Source organism: Takifugu rubripes, chromosome 20, assembly GCF_901000725.2.
Source record: "Takifugu rubripes chromosome 20, fTakRub1.2, whole genome shotgun sequence".
Lineage (NCBI taxonomy): Eukaryota > Metazoa > Chordata > Actinopteri > Tetraodontiformes > Tetraodontidae > Takifugu > Takifugu rubripes.
Window position 1 is genome coordinate 10,440,856 of NC_042304.1, and position 22,370 is coordinate 10,463,225.

Consider the following 22,370-nt stretch of genomic DNA (forward strand, 5'->3'; position numbering starts at 1 on the left):
TCCTGTCCAAGAGGCGTTTTCAGTTCTAAATTAACTGTTGGGAATCCAAGAGTTACTGTTTGTGCTGATTTAAGAACGACAATTCACTAAATAAGATAACGTCTTCGAAAAATTAGCAGAAGTCCAGCTGTATTCTTTCAATCCAAGATCCATTGGTGCAGCATTAATTCTGGAAAATAAATAGTTTTATCATGAGCACTCATTGTCCAGCGATGTTATTACTTTTGTATTGTTAGAAACTTCACAATGTTACCCTTTTCATTTTAATGAAACAAATTGCTGAATGGGAGAGGTCTCCCATCTAATTTCGGCTCCTGAGACAAATTGTGCCACTATCTAAACACATAAATTACATTTTGAACAAGGATAACCACATATTTCTATAAAAAATATATTGCATATGGATTTTTTTCTGGTGTAATAAATAAGATTATTGTACTAAAGCATAAGATGAACTATGTTCCACATAGTGGACAGATGCATTAACACAATATCTAAAATTTTGTTTTAACATCTCAAAACCCTCAAGAGTACTTAAAATTCCATGGCCACATAACACACGGATGCAGAAAGGACTGTATTGAAAGCATTTATTGAAAAGAAAAAGTCCAAGATGCCTAAAGTACAATCTTCTGGGGAAAAGAAAGGAAAATAAATACAAAATAAATTATAAAGTACAAAATATTTAAAAATCAAAATGTCAATCTTTGCCGATAAAAACAAGAGACATCCCAGATGAGCTAATAGCCAAAGTGTGAGAAGTGCAAATAAAGAGCACACCCCAAAGAGAAAATATACAAATGGATCTTTGCAGAAAGTCTCACAAATGGAATAACTTTATTTTATTTATATCCATATTCACATGTAGCATTTTCTCTTTTCACTACAAATAGACACATTTTCCTGAGGAAACAATTTCCATGCAAGGCTTTGTTTAAATCGACCAACTCAAACTTTAGGAAAAAGGGGGAAAATTAAAAAAAAGTAAAAAAGTAAATGGTCTGTAGATGTTATGATGTAGTCGTACAATGGTGAGACAGCTTTAGCACTTGATTTGACAGATTGGTGTCTGACCAATTAAAAAGCCCAATCGTTTTTAGATTACGGGTCAAAGATTTGATGACTATCCTGTATCAAGGTATGCAGTTGGGATCATACAGCCGTTTAGCAACATTACAATCACTTCTGCAAAGTCAATTTGAAGAAATGCACATTCGTTTCTGCTCACGATAACATGGATGCCAAAGCTTCTTAAAAAATAAAAATCCAATACGAAGAAGTATTTAGATTTAATGATTGGAAAGAAAGGTTAAAAAAAGATTGTCAGATGTTGCTCCAATTCTTCATTTGCTCAGAGGAGGCACAAACTAAACACCAAATTCCCTTCTTGAGTACGATCCTTCTTCAGATGTTGTGAGTACGCATCGCTGGCATTAGGGACATGTGGCCATCGTTCCCATCGGAACACTTGGAACACAGTTCAGCCTTCTTTACAGTAGTCATTCATGTAAACCAACAGAATAAATATTGATCCAAGTGCCTCAATTATACTCCACAATAGCAATTTCAAGCTGAAATAAATGCCCGCTGTTTATGCCCAAATGAGGAAGAGCCAAGCTAATGTGACTTTAGTTAAGCACCAGGCAGCACTGCCAGAGCAGACAGGTAATGACTGGTTTCAACACAGTACCAAAAGTAGAAAAAGACAAACCAGCCCTTTGAAAACAAAACAAAACTTTAACTAATCATTTGACAAGCAAAGAAATGTACACATCATATATACAGATAGATTCTAACACATCAAACTTAACCTAAAGACCTGAATTTGAGCTGAATTTGTCCAACTTCCTCCTACACATACAACAGATATGCAGAAAGAAAATCTTTGGAAATATAAGCATTGCCTTGCATTAACTTACAACCTCTCACACATTCATCTACCCTAAATTGGATTCTCCAGAAGAAACTCATACCCAGAAAGAAAAATACCACAGAACATTCAGAGGCATAGAAGTTCAATAACATCCTCCTAATCTTTCTGTAACCTTGTAAAAAAAAAAAGAAAGAAAAAAAGACGAACATAATTTTTTCAAACCTGACAGTGCATTATCTTTTTTATGGCAATTCTTACACTTCTTCATGGCATATATTTATGCCATGGTGTGTGTCTATAAAAATGTAAATTTTATGTGTAATATTCCAACCCCGATTACAAAAGTTGGGACAGTGTAAAATATAAGAAAAAAAAACGATTGAAATTTGTGCATGGAGAAGATTTGCAAGTACAGATGCTCATCAAGATTGAGTACAACGATCAGGACGACTGGCGTGACGATGTGCAAAACCAAATGATGGCGCTGCCAGACCGGAGCATTCACTAATTTAGACATACAAAACTTCAACAAATAGTTCCAAGTGTAAAGTAACACACTGTTGTACTGAATTTCTGTATAAATAAGTATACATTTATTAAAAAAAATATAAAATACACTTTGAGGTGAAGAAGTGCCATCTTGCCTTCATAACGAATTCAATTACAATCATTTGGGACTGGTTTCAACACGATCTTAAAGAAGTAAATGTTCATTTGGTTTTATGTCATCTAAAGAATAATCAATAGAGTCTCAGTACAGTGTCTGACATGGCATCTCATAACCACCATGTACACAGCAATACTAACGGGACCAACACCTCATAATAAATATCTGACAATGAAAAGCTAACTGCGATCAGCCTTCTGAGCATCAAATACTTCAAATAATCTAAAGTTTAATCCAACCATTCTGCCAGCTTCAGTTATCTCGTTTCCGACATGCAGTCGGACCAAATCTCCATTTCCCATCACCAAACATTATCTACTTCGCTGTACATTAGCCTGACGATACAGAAACCGAACCCATCTCAGCAGTGACAAGTAACATGTAAAAAATGCTCTTGATTAGCTCCATTTCAAATGCTAAAGAACAAGCAGCAAAAATAAAATATAGCCCTTAAATTTCTGCCCGGATGGATGAGAGTATGTGTTATATATGAGCCTACATTTACATGATAATCAGCATTCGTTACAATGTAGTGAGCATCGGTAAACGGATACTAAACAGTGTGCAGGTTAGATTATTTAGTATTAGAGAGCCTCCAGTTGTCAGTATGTATCTCAGTGAGAATTGGCTTCAAACAGGTCACAAATTTTTCTAGTGTCCACTATTCTGTGATCAATAACTGACTGCATAAATTCCTCTGAGAATGCACAGAGGGATCTAAAAGGTTCTAGCCTATGGAGTTGTAAGTTGAAAAGTGAAACTATTAGGTCAATAATGACTTTCCTGAACCTGCTATATGAAAATATGTAGCAGTAACCATCACCCAATAGGTTTAATACATCATTATGTCTAAAAGATCCTTAAAACAATATAGTAGCTGCTCAGTTATAAACATTAGCCGGACCTGTGAAAACCTTTTGGTCACACAGTTGACCAGTATAGCCAACAACCCACCCACATGAGTTCAAACCTCGACCATTCTACCAGAACCTGCACCGGTTTTAATGCACCAGTGGTGTGCCACTAAAATATAACCTTTTCATGTACAAAACTGCTTGGATCCCGATCATTTGCACCCCCTTTTAGAAGCCAGCTTTGAAACTGAAGAGACTTCACAACCTACGCGTTGAAACAGCCCGCTTGCCTTTGGTAAGCAGACACGGAGACACACTGGCAAACATCATTCACAACTGAATGTGGCTGACACTAAAACATAAGCAGGAGACATCAGACAGCAGAAAACTGGGGGAGACTGAGAGAGAATAAAGTATTTGGAACGTATGTGTATTAATTCTGAAGCAATGCATCTGGAGTTGTTTGTTTGAGAGAAAATGTGTGCCGTGTACACAGTACAGTGTGTGTCGTGGTTGGTAGCATAGCGGGTGCTAGCAGTCAACCATTATTTGATAGCTGGATCCATTTTCTGGGCGGGGCATGGCCTCAGTGGTCGTGGTCGGCTTTGGGGGCCAGTCGGGGTCAACACTGAGTTCCTGGGCGAGACGTTTGTATCGAGCCTTGGGCGCCATCTTACGTCGGCAGCAAAACCAAGGCAGACACTTGCATCTTGAGTAGTCGAAGCCCACCTAGAAATTGCATAGCCCCCAAAACACCAAATCAATAAATTAAAGATGTCATCCGTCATCGCACGTAGATGTTGCCTGAGATCTTTTTACTGACAAATACAAACCAGTGACAATGCTAATGTGGCCTGCATGCAAACTACAGAGCAACTGTTCCTGATAGGTAGTTGCGTTCACGAGGAATCGAAACAAATGGGCATGCATGCATTAAACTCAAAAACAAAAAATTAGCAAGGAGTGGGAAGTTTACACCCTGCTCCTTAAAAAAAAAAAAGCTCATGGAGTCAAAGATCAAACAAAGGAAGTCCACAGCAGGTTTTGGCAGATTTTCTTTTTCCCCATTTCATCCTCATAATGTAAAACTATTAATTTACTGTGTAAGAGGGAAACAGCCTGTTGAAGACAGGAATGTTTCAGTGAATATATTACATGTGCTGCTATTGCATTTAGTTGCTTAAGAAACAAAGATGGGCGACTGAAATATCTGCAAATTGCTTTAAAAAAAAAAAAAATCCAGTATCTCTTCACCTTTCAGCTAAAAGCAACATCAAGTTATAAATACCATAGACAGTTAAAGTAAGGAAACTAAGGAAGATAGACTGAATGAGACCAGCATCTCCTGCATGCAGGTGTTGGTTAGGGGTTAGAACAGAAGAGTGTGTTTGCAGCATAAAAAGGAGCAGTTGGGGACTCAGAGAGGAACAACACAAGGGCGAGAAAAGGAAAGGGCTTAACAAAAAGGTTTCAGATATTCCCAACCTGTGGTGCCGCAGCAGCAGGGGTGTGGTCAAAGCTGCCCTGTTTGTCTCGGGTGAACACAAGCTTCCATAAGATGATGTCAAGGATGAAGGTCTACGGAATAGCGCAGTAGGTAGGGGAAAGAATTACAGAAAGGCTAAGTTGATTTCACAGAGCCAACGCTAGCTTTCCTCGGTACAGAGGTCTTCCATCCTTTTTGCAGAGCCACAGAGAGCCTCAACTTCTCTCTCCCAAAGGTGTGTGTTAATGTGAGGTTAAAATTAAACAAATTAGTAGAGAAGACGGTGCATCGAAACCCGCAAGGTGCAAAATCACCTCAAATGAAAAGCTTTGTGTTTGGTTATTTTGGATCTAGTATCATTTGAGCACTGGCAAAGCAACATGTGTGCAAACAGTAACCAAACAGTAAAAAGAAGCGAAACTCTCAGTTGTAAAAACATCCTAGTGTCGTAGATACATTCTCAAAAGCGTTCATCTATTGTGTTAGACATACTGCAACTTTTAAAAATGGTTTAAAAGCAAGACTGCTCCTGCTGTCTGTGAAAATAAGACAAAGATGAGCACACTGCATGGGCAAAACTGAAAATGAGGAAAACGGACTAATGTTTCCAGCTGACCTTACCTCCACCAAAACAGACACAGTAGCATTGACCAAGATGATAATGAAGAGTTTTACCCTCCATTCAACTGGTACACAGACAATCTATAAAGAGAGGGAGGGAGAGATGGCATCAGTAATCAGAAGCAAATAGTAAGGAAACTGGTGAAGAGGTGCATTTCTTTTGTTTTGTGTTCTTACATCTAAGAAATCATCGATGGTTTCAACTGGGTGGAACATGATAAACAGCAGGAAGGCGTACAAACTGGCAACAGACAGCACAAAAGGCCCTGTGGAAACACACAAGCACAAACATACGCAGGTGCATTTTTAGCCTTTTAGACTTTGGAAGAGGTTTTGTGCTGTCTGTCATTATTTCTCACAATTTTTGTAACTAGGCTGTCGGAAAGGTTTCCCCTTTGAGAAAACAATGGCGACAATAAGATACTGGAAGCAGGAGACGTAGAAGATGCTGGTGTTCTCAAAGTTTTGAATGTTGTGGTCGTCCGCCTCTGTGTCGTTAAGGTCAGATTTGTTGATGTATGATGACTGGTTGCAGACACTGAATGAGAAGAGAACAACTGAGGAACATTTCATAAGACAGGGGACATTTTAAAATTAAGTTGCTGTAATTTTTGATGTTGTTAAGGTGCATTAGCAATGTTTGGTGGGACTCACTCTGTAATTGGTTCCCACACTGTGTACCAGGGCTGCTGTTTAACCAAAAGGAAGGTAAAAATCTGGAAGCCTAAACAGATGAGGATCTGTGTAATCACAGACAGCAGCAAAGGTGCTGAGATAAGACCCGAGGGGGGGCGGCAGGAGACCAATTCTTTCCATGCTGCATTCAGACTCACTGCAAAAGGCACAAATGGGATAAAACAGAGAAAAATGTTAATAGAACACAACCTGGGGGGGATGAAATTTTCACTATAGTTCTGTTTACCAATACACTTACTGGTAAAAACAATAAGGAGGATAATGGCAATATCAATGAAGAGGAACTGAAAGTCTCCAAGGTTGCTGAGGATCTAAGGAATAATAGGGACACATGGCACAGAATGAGATACACATGTCGAATTTCCCAGCTACACAGTTTCGATGAGATGATACGCACAGAATAGAGGAGAGTCACGCTGATGTATTGGATGATGCTGTACAGTGCCATGAACTTGAAGACACAGAAGGAAGTGATAAGAGCAGCACGTCCCTCCCTGTAAAAACAACACAGGCTTTTACATCTCAGTTATAGACAAACACTGTACAATGATAGAACGGATGAATGATAGATAATAAATTGCAACCAACCTGATAAGACTGGGAACACAGGAGATGTTGGGGGTCTTTGAGGTGAAGGGAGATGCTACTGAAGCCTCCAGCTCTGACAGAGAGATGCCCCCATGAGCTCTCTTTAGTGCCTGAGTTAGATAAGGAATACCAAAGATCATTTTGACCGTCTAGAATACTGCAGACACTTAAAAATAGTTATGACATGAACGCTAATACATACCCCACAGTCATTAGCTCCATCGCCACACATTCCCACATAGTAGCTGTGAGCACAACATAGATCAATGACTCGATTTTATTAAAATACCAAGATTTTGAGGATTGATGAGGACACTCACTCTACATCCTGCAGTATTTCAATAAGCTGGGTTTTCTGATCTGGAGCCATCCTAGCAAAAACTGTCCCATGCAGCATCAGCTGTAATACACGACACACACATTACAGGAATGCACCGATGCTTGGACCAGATACGGGACATTTTAAATCGTTTCAGTGACTGTTTACCTTATGAAGCATGTCAGGGAAGTGCTCCGCGATTACTGCAAAGGATTTGCCATTCATAGCAAAGTGGTACTGCTCCTTTCTTTTGAGTGCATCTTCATGACAAACATCCTCCAGACTAATGTTCACTTCCTGTGAAAGTATAAAGTGACTCCTTTAAATGACTCCCAGTGTCAATGGTAATTTTGTTTTAGTTTGCATTGTGTAGAAATGTCATTTAAATTTGGACTTTCAAAAAACTATGAAGCATAAGCTTGTATTTAAGGTGTGATTATTGAAAACCAGTCAAGAACCTCCACACAAGTAAAGCCCCATTTATTTTATTTGATAGTCTATGATAATATCTTTATCTGGACAGCATAATTGATAATAATCTGCCTTTTATTGCTGTTGCTGTTTCTGTCAGGCATGAATGAACACCAGTTATTTTTACAGATGGGGAATGAAAGATATCATGGCAGTAATGTTAGTCATAAGTGAAAGTAATAAAGAACAATAACACCAGGCGTAATAAAACCAGCCACTCCTTTAACTCCTTTTCTGCCCAGCGGGTATATTTTAGTTTGGTAATGTCTACAGTTTTTTTAAGCTTTGCTTTCTGTGGACTTTGTCCTTGCATAATGGGTTGTTCTTGCTGCAATGCCTCACCCCCAGCCGAGTTGTCAAAGCTGGTTTATCTGCATATCTCCAGGTGATCTTAGCTGTTTGCCCATTATGAGGAGGAAGAGCATCAGCGATGATCACTGTATCTTGTGGAGGAATCATTCCACAGTCACGGGCCACAGAAATGGCTGTAAGCATGTTGTCACCTTGAAGGTCAGAAAGCAGACATCAATGTTAAGACAGGGAAAAGTGAACTGAACAGTGTGTGATGTGGAAACTATGCTGTATATATTTATACACGGGGCATATTTCTGTCTTGTTGTTCTCTTTATTTCTTCACAGGCTTGTTCAAATTTATATCTGAGAACAGTTGAGATCTTACCAGTTACCATGACTGTGCGAATGCGTGCTTTGTGAAGGTCATGCAGCACCCCTGCTGTTTCTGCCTTTAGCTTGTTCTGCATGATAATCAGACCCAGAAAATCCATTTTGGCCTCTAAGTGATCCCTAGTTCAAAAGAGGAAGAACCAAATTAAATTTTTTTTAAAAAAAAATCATTTGTATTTGCTCCCTCTGGCCTTTGCGTGAGCCATAAATAGGGAAGAACAACTTAATTTGAGTCAAAATTACACACATAATCTACCTGTTTACATTCTGGACTTTGTGCCAGGTTAATTTGGATTCAAGCCTACGATGAGCCAAGGCTATTACTCTGAATCCCTGCTTGGTGTAGCCTTCTAGAACTTCTGCAAAATTTTCAGGCACTGCAAGAGAAATAAAAACATATCAAACATCCACTGCATCAACTGTGCTTATAAAGTAGTGCACATCAGTTTTAGTGGTGTTTGAAAACTCAGCAGTAAACAGACAAATAGTCATCTCACCTGTTTCTTTCTTGCAGAGGCTAGCCACTACCTCTGGGGCCCCTTTCATGTAGGCATCCATACACTTCTCTCCAAGCAGACGAGCCACCACACTCATCCTCTGGAGCGTCGAGGAAAATGGAAACTGCCGGACGATGCCTATTTCATACGTCGACTGCATTGGTGCGCACACACACACAAAATTAGCCTTCTTGTCATGAACAGAAAACTTAAAAATGTAGCAGAAACAACAACTAAACAATGAGCAAATTTAACATTAACTTAATATGACTATTAACATGCTTACTTACCGAGAGTTCATAGAGCTCCTACAAAAAGAATGAAAACAAAAAAAAACAAAACTTAGAGTTTAAGTCAAGTTAATATTGGTTTGGGTGACAGGGGGTGAAGTGTGGAACAGCCCTTGTGACTCACTACAATATTTTACTGTTATCAAAGTCATCTGAACACTGGCTCACTCATCATACCATGTCTTGCTCTGGGGACGTGACTGGCTCTGGGGGTAACAGCTGTTTGGGGGGTCGAACTACAGTAGGCATGATGCGGTTATGGAGAGACGTTTCCTCTTCTGTGGCCTCTTCCAGGATCTAGGAAAAAAGGTATAGGCGAAGTAACAGATTGTTATTTAATGACTTTTGTTTAAATGTGCTCTGAGAGGTCGAGTTACACATTGACTCTGCTTTTGGACAGACAATAACTCACCCAGCCTGTAGCCTCAAACATTTTGAGGTCCAGCGGATCTCCAGACAGCTGGCCATCTATTTTTGTGAGTGAGTGGCAGGTGGCCATACAAGCCACAAACTGGGACTTCACAAGATTCTCCTTGTAGGCATTTTCCTCTGACAGGAAGAAGCTGGTGGGACAAGAGCAGGGATTTGGAGAACAAGAGTTAAAGATGTGTTAAAGATGCAACTGTTTCTGATATGCAATAGACTTGGTGTGAGTGAAATATTTAAATAGGATGGGAGCAGTGTTTATTCGATACCACCGACTTGTGGAACACACACACGCACACTAGGTGTCATATTCTAAATCAACCAGGTATACAAAGAGACTAAACTGAATTATTAAAGCATCTTTGGAACACATTGATTTGGTTCTTTCTACAGAGCATCTTACCTGCCATTGTCAACTCTTTGGACTCCCCAGAGGTCTAATCCATCTTCTGTCAGAGTTCCAGTCTGAAAACAAAGAAAACATCCATTTCAACCAAGTTTAATGATTGAAAATGGAAACAACTACTTAATAAAGCTAATTAATAAAGTTTTTTCTTTAAGTTTAATTTGCAAGCAAGTGAGCCCAGTCGGCTCATTGCTGACTATACATGTTAGTTAACATCATGTTTGTCATGTTAAAACACTTATTTAAAATGTTGCTCTAGGGTTTTTATTAGCCTCCAACAGGAACACTAGAAGAGTAAAACTTCCCATATTTTAACGCACTGAAGACCTAAAGTGACATTTTGGCAGATGTTATTATGTATGCAATGTCTCCTGTGTAAAATAATACCTTATCAAAGCAGACCAGATTTATTTGTCCACAGATGTTGATCCTTTGTGGGCTAATGCAGAAAATTCGTAGATTTTTGAGGCGTCTCTGTGCATAGACAATTCCTGCTGTCATAGCTGCTGGCAAAGCTGGTGGCACTGTGATGGTGACAATATCCAAAGACTCAATAATGATGGTTTTTGCCGGCACCTGTAGAGAGCACGATGAGAATAGTGTGTTTTTGTAGTCAGTTGTCTTCGTTTTATGATTTCACCACATATTTAAAACATAAATGTAAATGGTTGAGATATTATATAAAATAAGAGTGACAGCACAAGTAAGAACACAAAACAGTGTTTTACATCCTCTTTATGCCCTAAGATAACAGAGTGGCATTGCTCAAATGTCCAGAAGATGGCAGTCTATGATGTTCTCTGCCAGTATCTGTTGCTCCGAGTCTTTTGAAAATACCTCATTTATAGTCAAACACCCTGAAAATAAACCCCTTGTGTTAATTGGGTGATAAGTAATTAGATGAATTCATCCCTCTTGACTCTATGACTCATCTGAAAACCAAACTCCATTTCTGTTATCTGCTTGTTCCATCCTAGATTACCTCATGAATGATGCTGAGGGCAATGGAGTATATAAAGCCTATTGCAGCCACGCCCACCAGACAAAATAAGAAGATGTAGGCATCGTGATACAGCTTGAAGTCAGTAGGTTTTGGGTAAAGGATGGAGCGCACCAATTGGCCTTTGGCTGTGCTGAACCCTAAGTGAGAAAAACACAACAAATGTAAGAGTTTTAATAGTTACTTGCAATAGAATTGATTCACTCCCGACCACAGATGTGTTTGGTTGGTTCAATACCTGCTTAAGTGAATCATAAAAATAAAACACACTACCTGTGCGGACTACTACAGCCTTGACCAGTTCCCCTGTGTAGAAGCGGGTCTGGATGACATTGGTGCCGCAGAAGAGTGTGTGTCTCTTATGCTCCTCTGTGTTGTAGGGACAGTCAGCCTCATCTCCCCCGTCTCCGTGAAATGGGTTTGGAAGGTTGGTCTTTGTCACAGGAACACTCTCGCCTAGTTAAAAGAAAACTGATATCAATGTGGGAATATTTACAGAAAGAAGACCTAAGTGGTCTTGTATAACTTATTTTGGTGGTCTGCTTTTTTCATTTTTAGTGTCACCTGTGAGCATGCTTTCATTAACAATGCAGGTGCCGCTGACCAAAACAGCATCACAGGGCATGATGGTGCCATTGCTGGGAATGACCATTAGATCACCAGGCACCAGATCTGTAGACAAAATCTCTTCGATTTCTGCCAGACAACACAGCAAAATGTAAACGTCAAATATTAACAAATGTTTCCCAACCTGACAAGATGACTGTATTTGAGCATTGCACTAATGCAGAATCAACTGCAGCAAAGTTATACATAGTGAATGCACTATTTCCAGAGTACATTTTGAAGCAACTATACAGAAACCATCTTTAAGGAGGAGATTAAAGGAAAAACCAACAAACCATCATTGGATCTGCATACAGACACACGGACAATACTGTGAGTTGCCACCATGTCATGAAGCATAACGTATTGCTGGAAAAATACAGAAAATGAATTTACAATGACATTAAAACATTATATAATTACAGTACTTGTTATTCAAGCTTTAGATCCAGCGTTATAGTGTAAGAAAAGGGGAATAAACATGTCTGTGAATGAAAATGTTTTAAGGTCTTTACTGTCAGTTCTGTCAAATCTCAATTGGAAATGTGATAATTGATATAATGCTATTAATTTTTTTTTTAAATGCAAATGAGTCAAGAGAAGCACAGTGAAGTTTTCTTTATGTATGAATTAATGTCCACGGCCTATTGTGGAGCTCACCTTTTTGATAGTGTACAGCGAGGTAGCTATGGAGATGACTGACATGATAACGATGGCCACAGCATAGTAGTAGTACTCATCAGCACTCCACAAAATCACACTGAACAACTGGAAGATGTAAAAAGGGTTCAGGACCTAAAGGAAGAAACAGGGGCAAAGTGTGGGGGAAAACAGTCAGGATTTCAAAGGAGATTCATTTATGCAAGTTATCACTTACAAGCAAGAAATACAATCAATCAATTCTGATGGTTGGAGACGGACATCTGAATAAATCACATTCAATCAGTTTGTACCACAGATTCTATAATATCAGCATGAAGTACACATTGCACATTGTGCTCATGTTCTCTAAATGTCATGAAGTTACTCTCCAATACGGGAGTTATGGGACCCCACACCATAAAATCCTAGAGAAGCTAAAGGGCGTAACCAAACAGACTGCACACAATCAAAGAGGATGCAACACTCGCATTAATTTGAATAGCAAATTGCATTTTAAGCGGTTATGTCACTAAATATGTTAATTATTGAAAGTTAAGGGTCTAATTATCATTGATGCCGTCATGAAAAAACAGGTTTAAAGTCTGTCAAAGAAAGAAAGAAATAAAATTGGTCTCTGTATCGCAGCTGTTGATGCATACAGGGCTTCACTGTACCTCTTTGATAAGCAGCTTGAAAAGAGAAGGCACTTTCACAGCAATTTCATTCACCCCGAAGAAAAGTTTCCTGAGAAGAGAAGAAAACTTCAGCTTGCGAGTGCTTCAAAACACACCTTCAGCATTCATACTCCAATAACCGCAGTACTATTAAAGAGCTGCATCGTAAAGCAGACATAATCCCATTCTACACATCGTTCTGTGATTTTAGATGGTTCTGTTGGTGCAATACAGTTGTGGTAAAAGCAGCTCATTCCAACGAGTTAATACCTGTACTCTTGCTGGTTCCTGGTCAGGCCTGCGCTGTGCTCAGAGTGGAGGGTGGAGCAGGTGACCTGCAAATCCTCCATACCACTATAGGAGTTGTTAAAACAAAAGGGAACAGATCATATTAGCAAAGTAGAGCATCAAAGACTGAAATCATGCCAACTGGAAATACAGATTACAGCGCCAGGAATGCGAGTCTAGGAAAGATGAGATTGCACAGGTCTTTTGTAACCACTCACAATAAAAACGGCGCTCAGGCTCAAACGATGAAACAAAAAATTGCTTACGTTAAAACCTCAAAGTTCTGCATCGCATCGTTCCAATAATATTTTGCACTGTGGAAGGTGAAATAGCGAATCTGTGGGGGAAAGAAAAATAATACATAAATACAGCTGAATTATATCAACATTTTAAAAGTCTGTCAGTGAGGCAACAGTTGTTCTGGTTGTTCTTAACCTGTGTTGGCTGGTAGTCAACGAATTTACTGATGAGCTCCTGAGCAGGGCTCCCAGTGGATGGGTGGGAGGTATTTCTGTTGGCCGGAGAGGGGAGTGAGGAGAAGGGGCATTTGGGGGAAGGAGGGGAGGTGGTCTGGGTATCCAGGCTGTAGAAGGGGTTGCTGCCAGGGGCCAGCATAACTCGTACTCTGGCCAGGAACCAGTGCCGAAAGTCATCCTTTAAAAAAATAAAATAAAAATAAGAAGAGATGTGTTAAAAAAATAATAATAATAAAAAAGTCTATTTCCATGTATAAGTCAGATGTGACAGACATATTTTAAGTTTAAGCGTTTAAGCTCATGACACCTGTTGGGATGCTCGTCACTCATTGCTGGGACAAATACTACATGCCTCTTCCTGAAACCTATCCATCGGAATGTTTCGACCCCATCTTAAAAGTAATTAATACGGTGATACCGTAACAGATTTCTCAACCCCACTTTGCCACATTCTGTTGTCAGGAAGAGAGAGACAGAAAGAAACTGCACTACTCAGAGATGCTATACCTTCACTAGTTCAATTTATTTAGTTGTGGTTTGAATTGGGGAAGTTTTTTTAAAATATTTTGGTGGGTATGACTGGTATATATATTAAAACTGTTAAATCTTCCAGTTATCAACAAAATGGGATACTCTAGATGGAGAGTTTAGACAACTTACTGTGGAACGCAACAGTATAACGTCAGCATCACGGACCGAGGTACGAGTGCAGGTGCATTTAACGCACCATTCTGGCATCCAGTACAACAGCAGAAGGAGGAAGCCTCCAGTACACAGTACCCCAAGCCCTACGAGCACGAGGCGCCAACGGCACAGATGGTACCCCTGGAGCTCCTGTAGACACACAGACAAATCAAAAGGTTTATTCTGAATACTGAAAAAAGACAAATTCAAGCACTGGAGTAAAAGACCAAAGTAGTATACCATCTCCTCCTCCCCCCCTTTGTTGAGGATCTTCAGATCTTCCTTCTCCATGCTACAGAGCAGATTGCCAAGCCCCCTTTCAGTCACTGCAGTCACAACAAACAAAAAGCCAAGATTCAAAAACTTGCCATGGAACCATTTCAGCAACACAACATCCAAGAAAACCAGCCTAAAGTCCTGAAACTTTGCTGATGTCACTTCCTATGAGCGACATGAAATGATGTTGTGCGTCCCTCTAACCTTTCTTCTTTGTTCTGCTCAATTTTAAAGTAAAATGACTAAAAGCATACTTCCCTTTTCTGACAACTCTCAGTCATGCAATATTATTAAATGGGGGGTTTGTTTTTGATGACAGTGGACAAGTAATTCTAATTTTCCTATGTTTTTGCAAGGCCAAATGATAAAAATGTCAATAGGCAGATTCAGCCATGAAGGATTGTTGTCCTCATTATGTACACCAAGTTCTCCTGTGGTATCAATACTGAAACCGGGTACATTTTTGTAGTTTTAATTATATTCTAGGAGTTTGTGTGGTTACGTGATCGCAAAAAATAAAACTATCATTGATTTTGCCGTGCTTCAGCGTAGGTCATTGTAGGGCAAAGGCAAGAAGGCGTCGGTATGTCATTGACGGTTAACAAGAATGCAGAGCAGACAGCAGACAGCTGTTTGACCTCACACCACAAGAGATTAATTCATTAGAATGTCTAGTACTTTGCCCTAAAAAGTCAAGCTGTGAGTACATAGAGTAAAATAAGCAGCGGTGACTCAACTGGTGAATGAATTACAGCCTGACCATAGGAGGAGGACTGGCTTAATGTGATATGGCAAGTTGCCCATATAGGTCCACCCTGCTACTACCCCCGCCACCTCCGCCACTCGCTGATCCTGTGTGCAATGCACCCATTCGCAGATTTTATCTGACTTTTTCTCCTGCGTACAGTAGGATATTTTGCTTAGGACCAAACCCTTCCTACAATTTTATAATAGAGGGCTGCCAGAAAATGGTAGCACAACAAGAACGTCCCACTCCCACTTCTGTGCTCCGACTGGAAATGCCTGAACTGTCACCCATGTGTGCTTTCCTGGCACGATGATTTCACTTTTCTGATCATTTTCATTAAAACGGAGCAAAAAAATATGACCAAAAACATGTGATCATTATAACAGTCAGGATGACCTCAAGAAAATGGTACGCTCAAATAAATGTTTAATAGAATTCAACTTAACTAGGATGCAAGCTGTATTATACTATACTAAAAGAAACATTACAATGCTAACACAGGATTTCACAGCTTGTATTTGAACTGTACACTCATACCTCAACAGCCAGGGACAGAACGCCCCAGGCAGTCCTCCTCCCTGCAGTTAGCTTGCTCTTTCACAACACCAACCTGGAACCCTAAGTGAGATAAAATAAACACAGCAAAAGCACATTGCAGTGTTTATAACAAACTCTAGGCATTACAAGGTAAGCTGACATGGATAACCTCTCAGACAAACATTTACCAAACAGTAAATTATCAGTAGAGGTGCGAACTATAATGGTAAATATTTAAGCTAAGGCAGAAGTCTGTATTAAGCTTAAAAGTTGTAGCGCTAAAGTGTCCACTGCGATGCTCATATCTATGTAGTGACACAAGTTTGATTTATTAAAAAGAAAACATTTTAAATCCTGCAAGTTCATTTATGGATCCTTCTACAGTGTCACAGGCTGACCCTGTTGAAATTAGGCTAATTTTTATTTATTTATTTCCCCCCCAATCAGAGGGATTACTGGACTCCCATTATCATTTCTTCACCACTGGAAGCAGCAAACACGGCTAACGAAGTCAGACTGTTGACAAAATCAATTATGGGTTGAATCATTTCATTTCACAGAGGTTTAAAAAAAGAAATATTTTTATTTAAACCCCCACACCAGACAGTGGTTGAGAGAGGTTTGAAAAAAAATAAAATCAAATGACACAAACTTAATATTTTTACACCAAATGAAGGTGGAAAATACTATGAACAGGGCTGATGACTAAAACCAGAGATAAAACAAGAAAAAAGGAGAAATAGAGAATATTTTCCTGTAACTTAGACTGGGCAAAACTATTTCCAGGCCAAAGATAGATGAACAAAATTCTAAGAATCTGCTCATTTGTCAAATGTTACACATGACGCAAATGGAATGCTACTTGGCCATGAAAGTTAATAAGATTCCAGAGGGGATGGCCTCGATGTTTGCCACAATAATCCTGATGTGCAACAAGAAAATGTGACCAAGGCACCACCACATGTATACTGCCAATAAGAGAATGGCAGAAAATCCCTGGTGAGGCCTCTGAAAGAGTCAACATGACTTCACAGATATTTATAGAGCCTTTCAGCCCAGCCTAAACCCTCATTGTTGTCTTTCATTTGATTAGTCTGCTGTTGTACTAACAGGCTGGTGGAAAAAAACAAAACAATTGGAGATTTTTTCTTAAAATTCTAAATGAAACATGACAAACTTTGACTCTGAAAGAAACATTAACTTTATTGTGCCGAACACAATAGCATCTGCAAACGCAGCACTTTGTCCTGCTAATAAAAAGACAGTGTTGCCAGCAGCACTCTCGTTTTGATTGTGTTGACAGGAATCGGTGTCAAACCGCTGCAAAAATACTCCTTGACAGGCTAATTTTGAAGGAAGGTCGCCTGCAAGATCTTAAGCTTGAAAAGAATCTCTGAACTTTGCACATCCGTACAGCGCGTTATTAAGGTTTTCCATATTTGTCGTGTCAATCAAAAAATGGATTTGAATGCAAATCTTAGGGTTAAAGCACATATCAACAAGTCCAGTAGCTGTAGCATTTATAGTGGCGTTTATACTGGTACCAGACTTCTGAGGGTTATTATACAAACTTCAGGACTGTAAATCATTGCATTTATTAAACGGGCCTGGTTTAAACAAATGACTTTGGGACAGTCTAAACATATTATCGTTTCCCTTTCTGAGCTCAACTTTGAAAGAAGGACAAAAAGGAAAACGTGAACAATAAGCCGTAAACGGCTAGAAGACGGTCATAATTCATGGAAACATTTGGGGGGGGTTAGTGTTTTGTTGCCATGATAAGCTAACTAACTCTGCTTTCTTTATCACCCCCCCTTTTCCTCAAGCGCTACGGACGGGTTTGGCCTTTTAGAAGCACCATTATAACATGACCATCCATCTTTCCACTCCTTCTAAAAAACATTATTCTTTGATGTATTTTGTCCAATGACAAACATTTCGGTATTTAAAAAAAAAACAACTCAGTGAATGCAACACGACCGGCACCTGCATGGTCGGAGTGATACACCTGGATTTTCGACATGGGAACCAGTAAGAGAACGATCTGGGTCATAAATAAGACGTATATGGACAGAATCCATGCTAGGATTACAGTGCATGGAAGAAAAGGGCTCTAGAGCACAGATCAAAGGTTTGCTGTGGCTTAAATCTGACCACATGATCTTGGATTAGGAATTAGCATCAAAAACAGCCACTGTGAGAGAACAAAACCTGTTTCAGCTTCACTGTTGGGTTAAATGGTAGGAACTGATGTGTGTAAATAAGGGCAACAGGTCATTTCAATAACGACCCGGCAGGTTACTGATTTAGATGTTCAATCCCAAGTGGAGGAAGGAATGAAGGAAGTGTAGGAGGGTAAATTGCAAATAAGGTTTCCAGTTTTTCACCTGCTCCGATACCGACTACTTCAGAGTGCACCGTTGCCGTCGGTGTGAAAGGGAGACAGATTTGCCCGGACTCTCTGCACTTTCTGCCCTGAAGTCAGGAGCTGGAGCTCATAAAGGCCCGACACAATTACAGGATCATCGGAGCTGGGAATGGGGGCTGCACGTTTTCCCACAGGAGACCAGCCAGATGTTATATTATGTCACTTCCCACAGTGACAGGGGCGTTAGAAGTCAACCTAGCAGCAGGTTCTTCCTACAGCCTTCCTCCATTCATCATGGAAAACCTTTTCTGCACATAGAACAGATTTGCACTGACTTAGGCAGCAAGGTTGTCCTGTTCCTGTGGTCAAACTGGGTGATTCCAGCTCTAAATCGTTTTCTCCATCGGCAGCACTGAGGTTCCTGCGGCCGAGAGGTCTTTAAACATCTCAGCATATCCATCATGTCTGTTCTGAAATGACAGTGTCTGAAAGCTACACCGGTACATCATCTCTTAGAGACTAAACTACTCCTGACAACCTGTTGGTCAATAGGAGATTAAGCCGCAACAGCCCTGAATGCAACACACACGTCACATTAAAATGGAAACATCGGGTAAAAATGCTCACGGGTTTGAGGACTTGATCAGCAGAGGATTTTCTTGTCCTTATTTTCAATGGCACTATCAATACTTCATATGTTCTCTGTTATCATCTTGACGGTTCTTTGACCAGTTCCACAGACCTGGTGTTGACCACGGTTTTCCTGCCGGCATAATTCGGCTCGTTTTCTCTGAATGAATTCAAAAGGTTCGTTGACATGAGAGGGGTGTAATCGCCCGATTATTCCTCCTTAATTTGGTTGATTTAGTGCAGCTGGATGTCGAGGTTTAAATGAATAAAACACGCATGGGTCTCTCCTCATCTCGAGCGAAGCTACACTTCATCTCCTGTGATCTTGACTTTTGATCAGTAGCTTTCCAGAAAGTTGTGACTATCGGAACTCTGGAACTATATCAATAAAGAAAAAGAAACCAGGCAGAATACTGGAATCTGCATGTTTGTATCGTAAACTTGCCATGAATTAGTCCTTAATAAATGGGAGGAAATCATGTGATGTCTCACCATGACCATGTTAAAGAGTAAAAGACAAACATCCACTTGATTCTTTAGCATGCTGACAGTTTAACGAGTCATTTATTTCTGAAAATATCACAAGATACCCTATATTTAAAAATGCTAAATAACGGTTAAAGTAAAATAGCTGGCATTTACTGTGTTTAGAACAAAGTAGTTGCCATTAAAGGAAACTTTTAATAGGAAATTTCCAGCCGGGCCATGACCAGTTTTAGCGCTACACTGACCCTGCTAGTAGGATTCTGCTATTCCAGTTCCACTCAACTGTATTAAATATTCAGTATAATATTCAGACAGTTTCCATTCCCGGCTGCATGTGGTGCGGATCACTTTCATTTTAACATGACAACCAAAGCGAGCGCGGCCCTAAATATTTCTTTGGGCTGTTACTTCATCTTTATATTTGTCAGCCTGTACCAACATGGGAGAATTCAAAGGAGGCTTTCAAGCATTTTACTCAAATGATTGACTCAATTTGCTGGGTTTTTCACCCAGATATCAACTGAGGCTTACAGCATTTTTATGACTGTGCTGCTGACAGAAATACAAAGTTAAGTTAAATGTTAATCACATCAATGTAAACTGCTTAAACTTTAAACTCTCCAATGTTAGCGGGTAGAGAATAAGTGCGGGAATGAAATACAACAGACAGGAAGGGGAACTCCTGAACAAGTATTTAGAAATGGAATGAGAAATGTAGAAAGCAGCATGAAGATCCACCAACACTGACCGGGTCTTATGAGAACCGTCACCTCAATTAAAATCATACCATCTTAACCATCGCATGCCACACGCATATATAGAGGCTACAGCCTCTATATATGAACTTCTGGTAAGAATTCTAAGATGAACTTTGGCGGATTATTTCACGTGTGTTTTTGTTTTGGCCATAAATGGCCAACAAAAGCAGCAGGAAGCCAGGAGAGACGAGAATACCTGTCTGGGCACCGACTAGCTAGCTAATATCGGCAAAGCTTCATTGATAGTCGGTAATTTGTGCTCAACACCCACAAGGTTTCCTTCATCCCCAGTGTTTATATCTGTCTTTGGCCGCAGTCGAGAACAAAAGGCGCCTCAAAAGCATCTTTGACCACTTTTCCCGCACACCATCCATAAGCTAAAGCGGACAAGCCTTAGCACTGGGCTACGTAGCCGCTGACACATGGGTGATGATGACAGCGAGGAAAACCGACAAATCTATGGAAACCGCACACTCACCCAGAACCACCTGGACACTCTGAAGATCACCTTCGAGTCATATTGAGACGTGAGCTGCCGTTATCTGAAGGGAAACGTCGCTCGGGGGGAGAGGGCAGCGTGTCGGAGAGCAGCGTTGCCACAACAGTGAGCGGAATGGCTGGTTGCCGCTTTACTGACAGCCCGCTGGGACGGTCTTGAAGAACTACAACAGCAGTGAACTGGACTGATCTGGCTGTCCGACGACAGGAAGTGACGCGCCGTGACGTCACCGAGGTCGGCCTCGTGTTTCCCACTCGGCGACTTTCTTGCAGAATTTGGCGAAATCTACCGTCCACCGCGGGTAACGACTCATGTAGCGAGTGTCCCCCCCCCCTTTTTTTTTGCATTGGAGGCCTAAACGCGAGAGCGCGCACCAATCTGCTGTTCTCTGCCTCCAACCAGCGGGACCACGCCGATGTCTCGCATGTGTCGCCACTAACGCGCGTAGGCCTGCACAGGATTCGCCCCCGTGTGTGTGGTATTTGCATTGTCAAGCCGGGAACTTACTTCGAAAGTTTCCTCACTGTCAGGAATGCGCTTCTATGGTTCATGCAATTTCTTATCCTCTATCTCCATCTTCCATATCCAACATCGCGCGCAAATTACAATCAAACAAAACAACAGTTGAAAGGATCAAAGAGTACTGACGTTTGATTTTTCAATGATAAAAAAAAAGGTTTTCTTCAGTGCAACATACTACGTTACACCTGCCCTCTATCTTTTTACTGATATAGATCAACGTCACGGTCAGCACCTATAGAAAAGCAAAATCCAGCAGGGTAAGCTATATACGTATGGAACCGATGGGTGCTGTGCCCGTGTCTGTTGCGTTTCTTCCCTGCATCCCCAGTCTGATTTTTGGTTGCCATAGTGTTCCCTACAGGTGTGTTGCATGCCCCTGATGCCACTGATGAGGGGCTCTTGATATGCCTCAGCATTTTGGTTAGGCACCCTCTTTCTCCTCTGGCAATGCTGCAGTGTCCCTGTGGGGTAGTGATTGCTCCAGTTCGGTGTGGTGCTTCTTTCTGAGCAGCTGCCCTCAGCTACAGTAAATTGCATGTAGGCTACAGTGAACCCCTCCCAGAGTTGCCGGGGGTCGGGCCGCTAGATGTCCTGCCTTGCCTCTCAGTTTTCTTTTGCTCTTCTTAGTACCTTTTCCATTTATTCGTAAAGCCACAGCTCTGTTTTTCTTACATGGATATGCTCTTTAGCATATTGAGCAGTGGTGGTTGTGTTTCGCCATATCGTAACCTGTTAGGAAAGGTTAGCACAGCATTGGTGCAGAGGACCTATTAAATGAAGGTTTTCCTTGTTTCGTGGTTTGGGTTTGTAGCTTTGTGTGTAGTTATTTTGTAGTTAAGTTGTAGTGACCTCTGTAACAGCTAGTTGACATAGTTTCCCCTCTCTACCCAGCTGTACCCCTGAAGTGCTAGGGTGATGGCTGGACTAGACATCCATGTTTTTTCTTTGTTGTTGGAATTGAACCATAATGACTGTTTATTTAAAGCACATGGAACTATCTTATCAATTATTAATTAAAGGTTAATTCACTGTGCATTGTGCCTGTATTCATTTTTGCATCTAGCTGTGCATGGGTGGGCTTTGGGAAACCCCCCCAAGAAGATAACTGTTCAATCTTGCAGTCTTACTATCGAGTGCAATATTACATCATTTTCCTTAACTGGACAAAATTGTTTAATGTGACTTTGTATTTTAACCAGTTAGTTCAATGGGAACAATGGAAACATATACGGTATTCTTGCTCACTTATTGTTTCTCTCATGACAGTTTTCCTCACACCATTACATACAATTAAAAAC

The 22,370-nt window shown here is 40.5% G+C and overlaps 1 protein-coding gene across 2 annotated transcripts; it reads right to left on the reverse strand.

The window, feature by feature from the left end:
- Positions 1-574: 574 nt before the first annotated feature.
- Positions 575-20,857, reverse strand: atp13a3 (ATPase 13A3). Of its 2 annotated transcripts, XM_011614904.2 has the most exons (34): positions 20,530-20,857; positions 15,810-15,890; positions 14,489-14,574; positions 14,225-14,398; positions 13,524-13,742; positions 13,355-13,425; positions 13,071-13,154; positions 12,801-12,870; positions 12,145-12,279; positions 11,781-11,853; positions 11,443-11,574; positions 11,152-11,334; positions 10,861-11,018; positions 10,266-10,454; positions 9,876-9,937; positions 9,459-9,609; positions 9,224-9,343; positions 9,047-9,064; positions 8,757-8,910; positions 8,516-8,636; positions 8,255-8,379; positions 7,918-8,078; positions 7,273-7,401; positions 7,106-7,185; positions 6,988-7,030; positions 6,786-6,895; positions 6,595-6,691; positions 6,436-6,508; positions 6,156-6,333; positions 5,861-6,039; positions 5,679-5,767; positions 5,502-5,582; positions 4,880-4,972; positions 575-4,123 (listed from the first exon to the last, which is right to left on the reverse strand). In XM_011614904.2, exons 3-34 carry the CDS (start codon positions 14,537-14,539, stop codon positions 3,926-3,928), a joined length of 3,801 nt encoding a protein of 1,266 aa, XP_011613206.2. In that variant the 5' UTR covers positions 14,540-14,574; positions 15,810-15,890; positions 20,530-20,857; the 3' UTR covers positions 575-3,925. The 2 variants fall into 2 exon arrangements, with proteins under 2 accessions (XP_011613206.2, XP_011613207.2); XM_011614905.2 differs by lacking the exon at positions 4,880-4,972.
- Positions 20,858-22,370: the final 1,513 nt, after the last annotated feature.

Bases quoted from the DNA above. Each gene is read 5' to 3' on its own strand.
- atp13a3 (XM_011614904.2), bottom strand. From the start codon at position 14,539: ATGGAGAAGGAAGATCTGAAGATCCTCAACAAAGGGGGGGAGGAGGAG. The intron at 14,399-14,488 runs GTATACTACTTT...GTGTGTCTACAG, and splicing joins AAGGGGGGGAGGAGGAGATG to GAGCTCCAGGGGTACCATCT. The intron at 10,455-10,860 runs GTAATCTAGGAT...TGCTCTCTACAG, and splicing joins CCCTCAGCATCATTCATGAG to GTGCCGGCAAAAACCATCAT.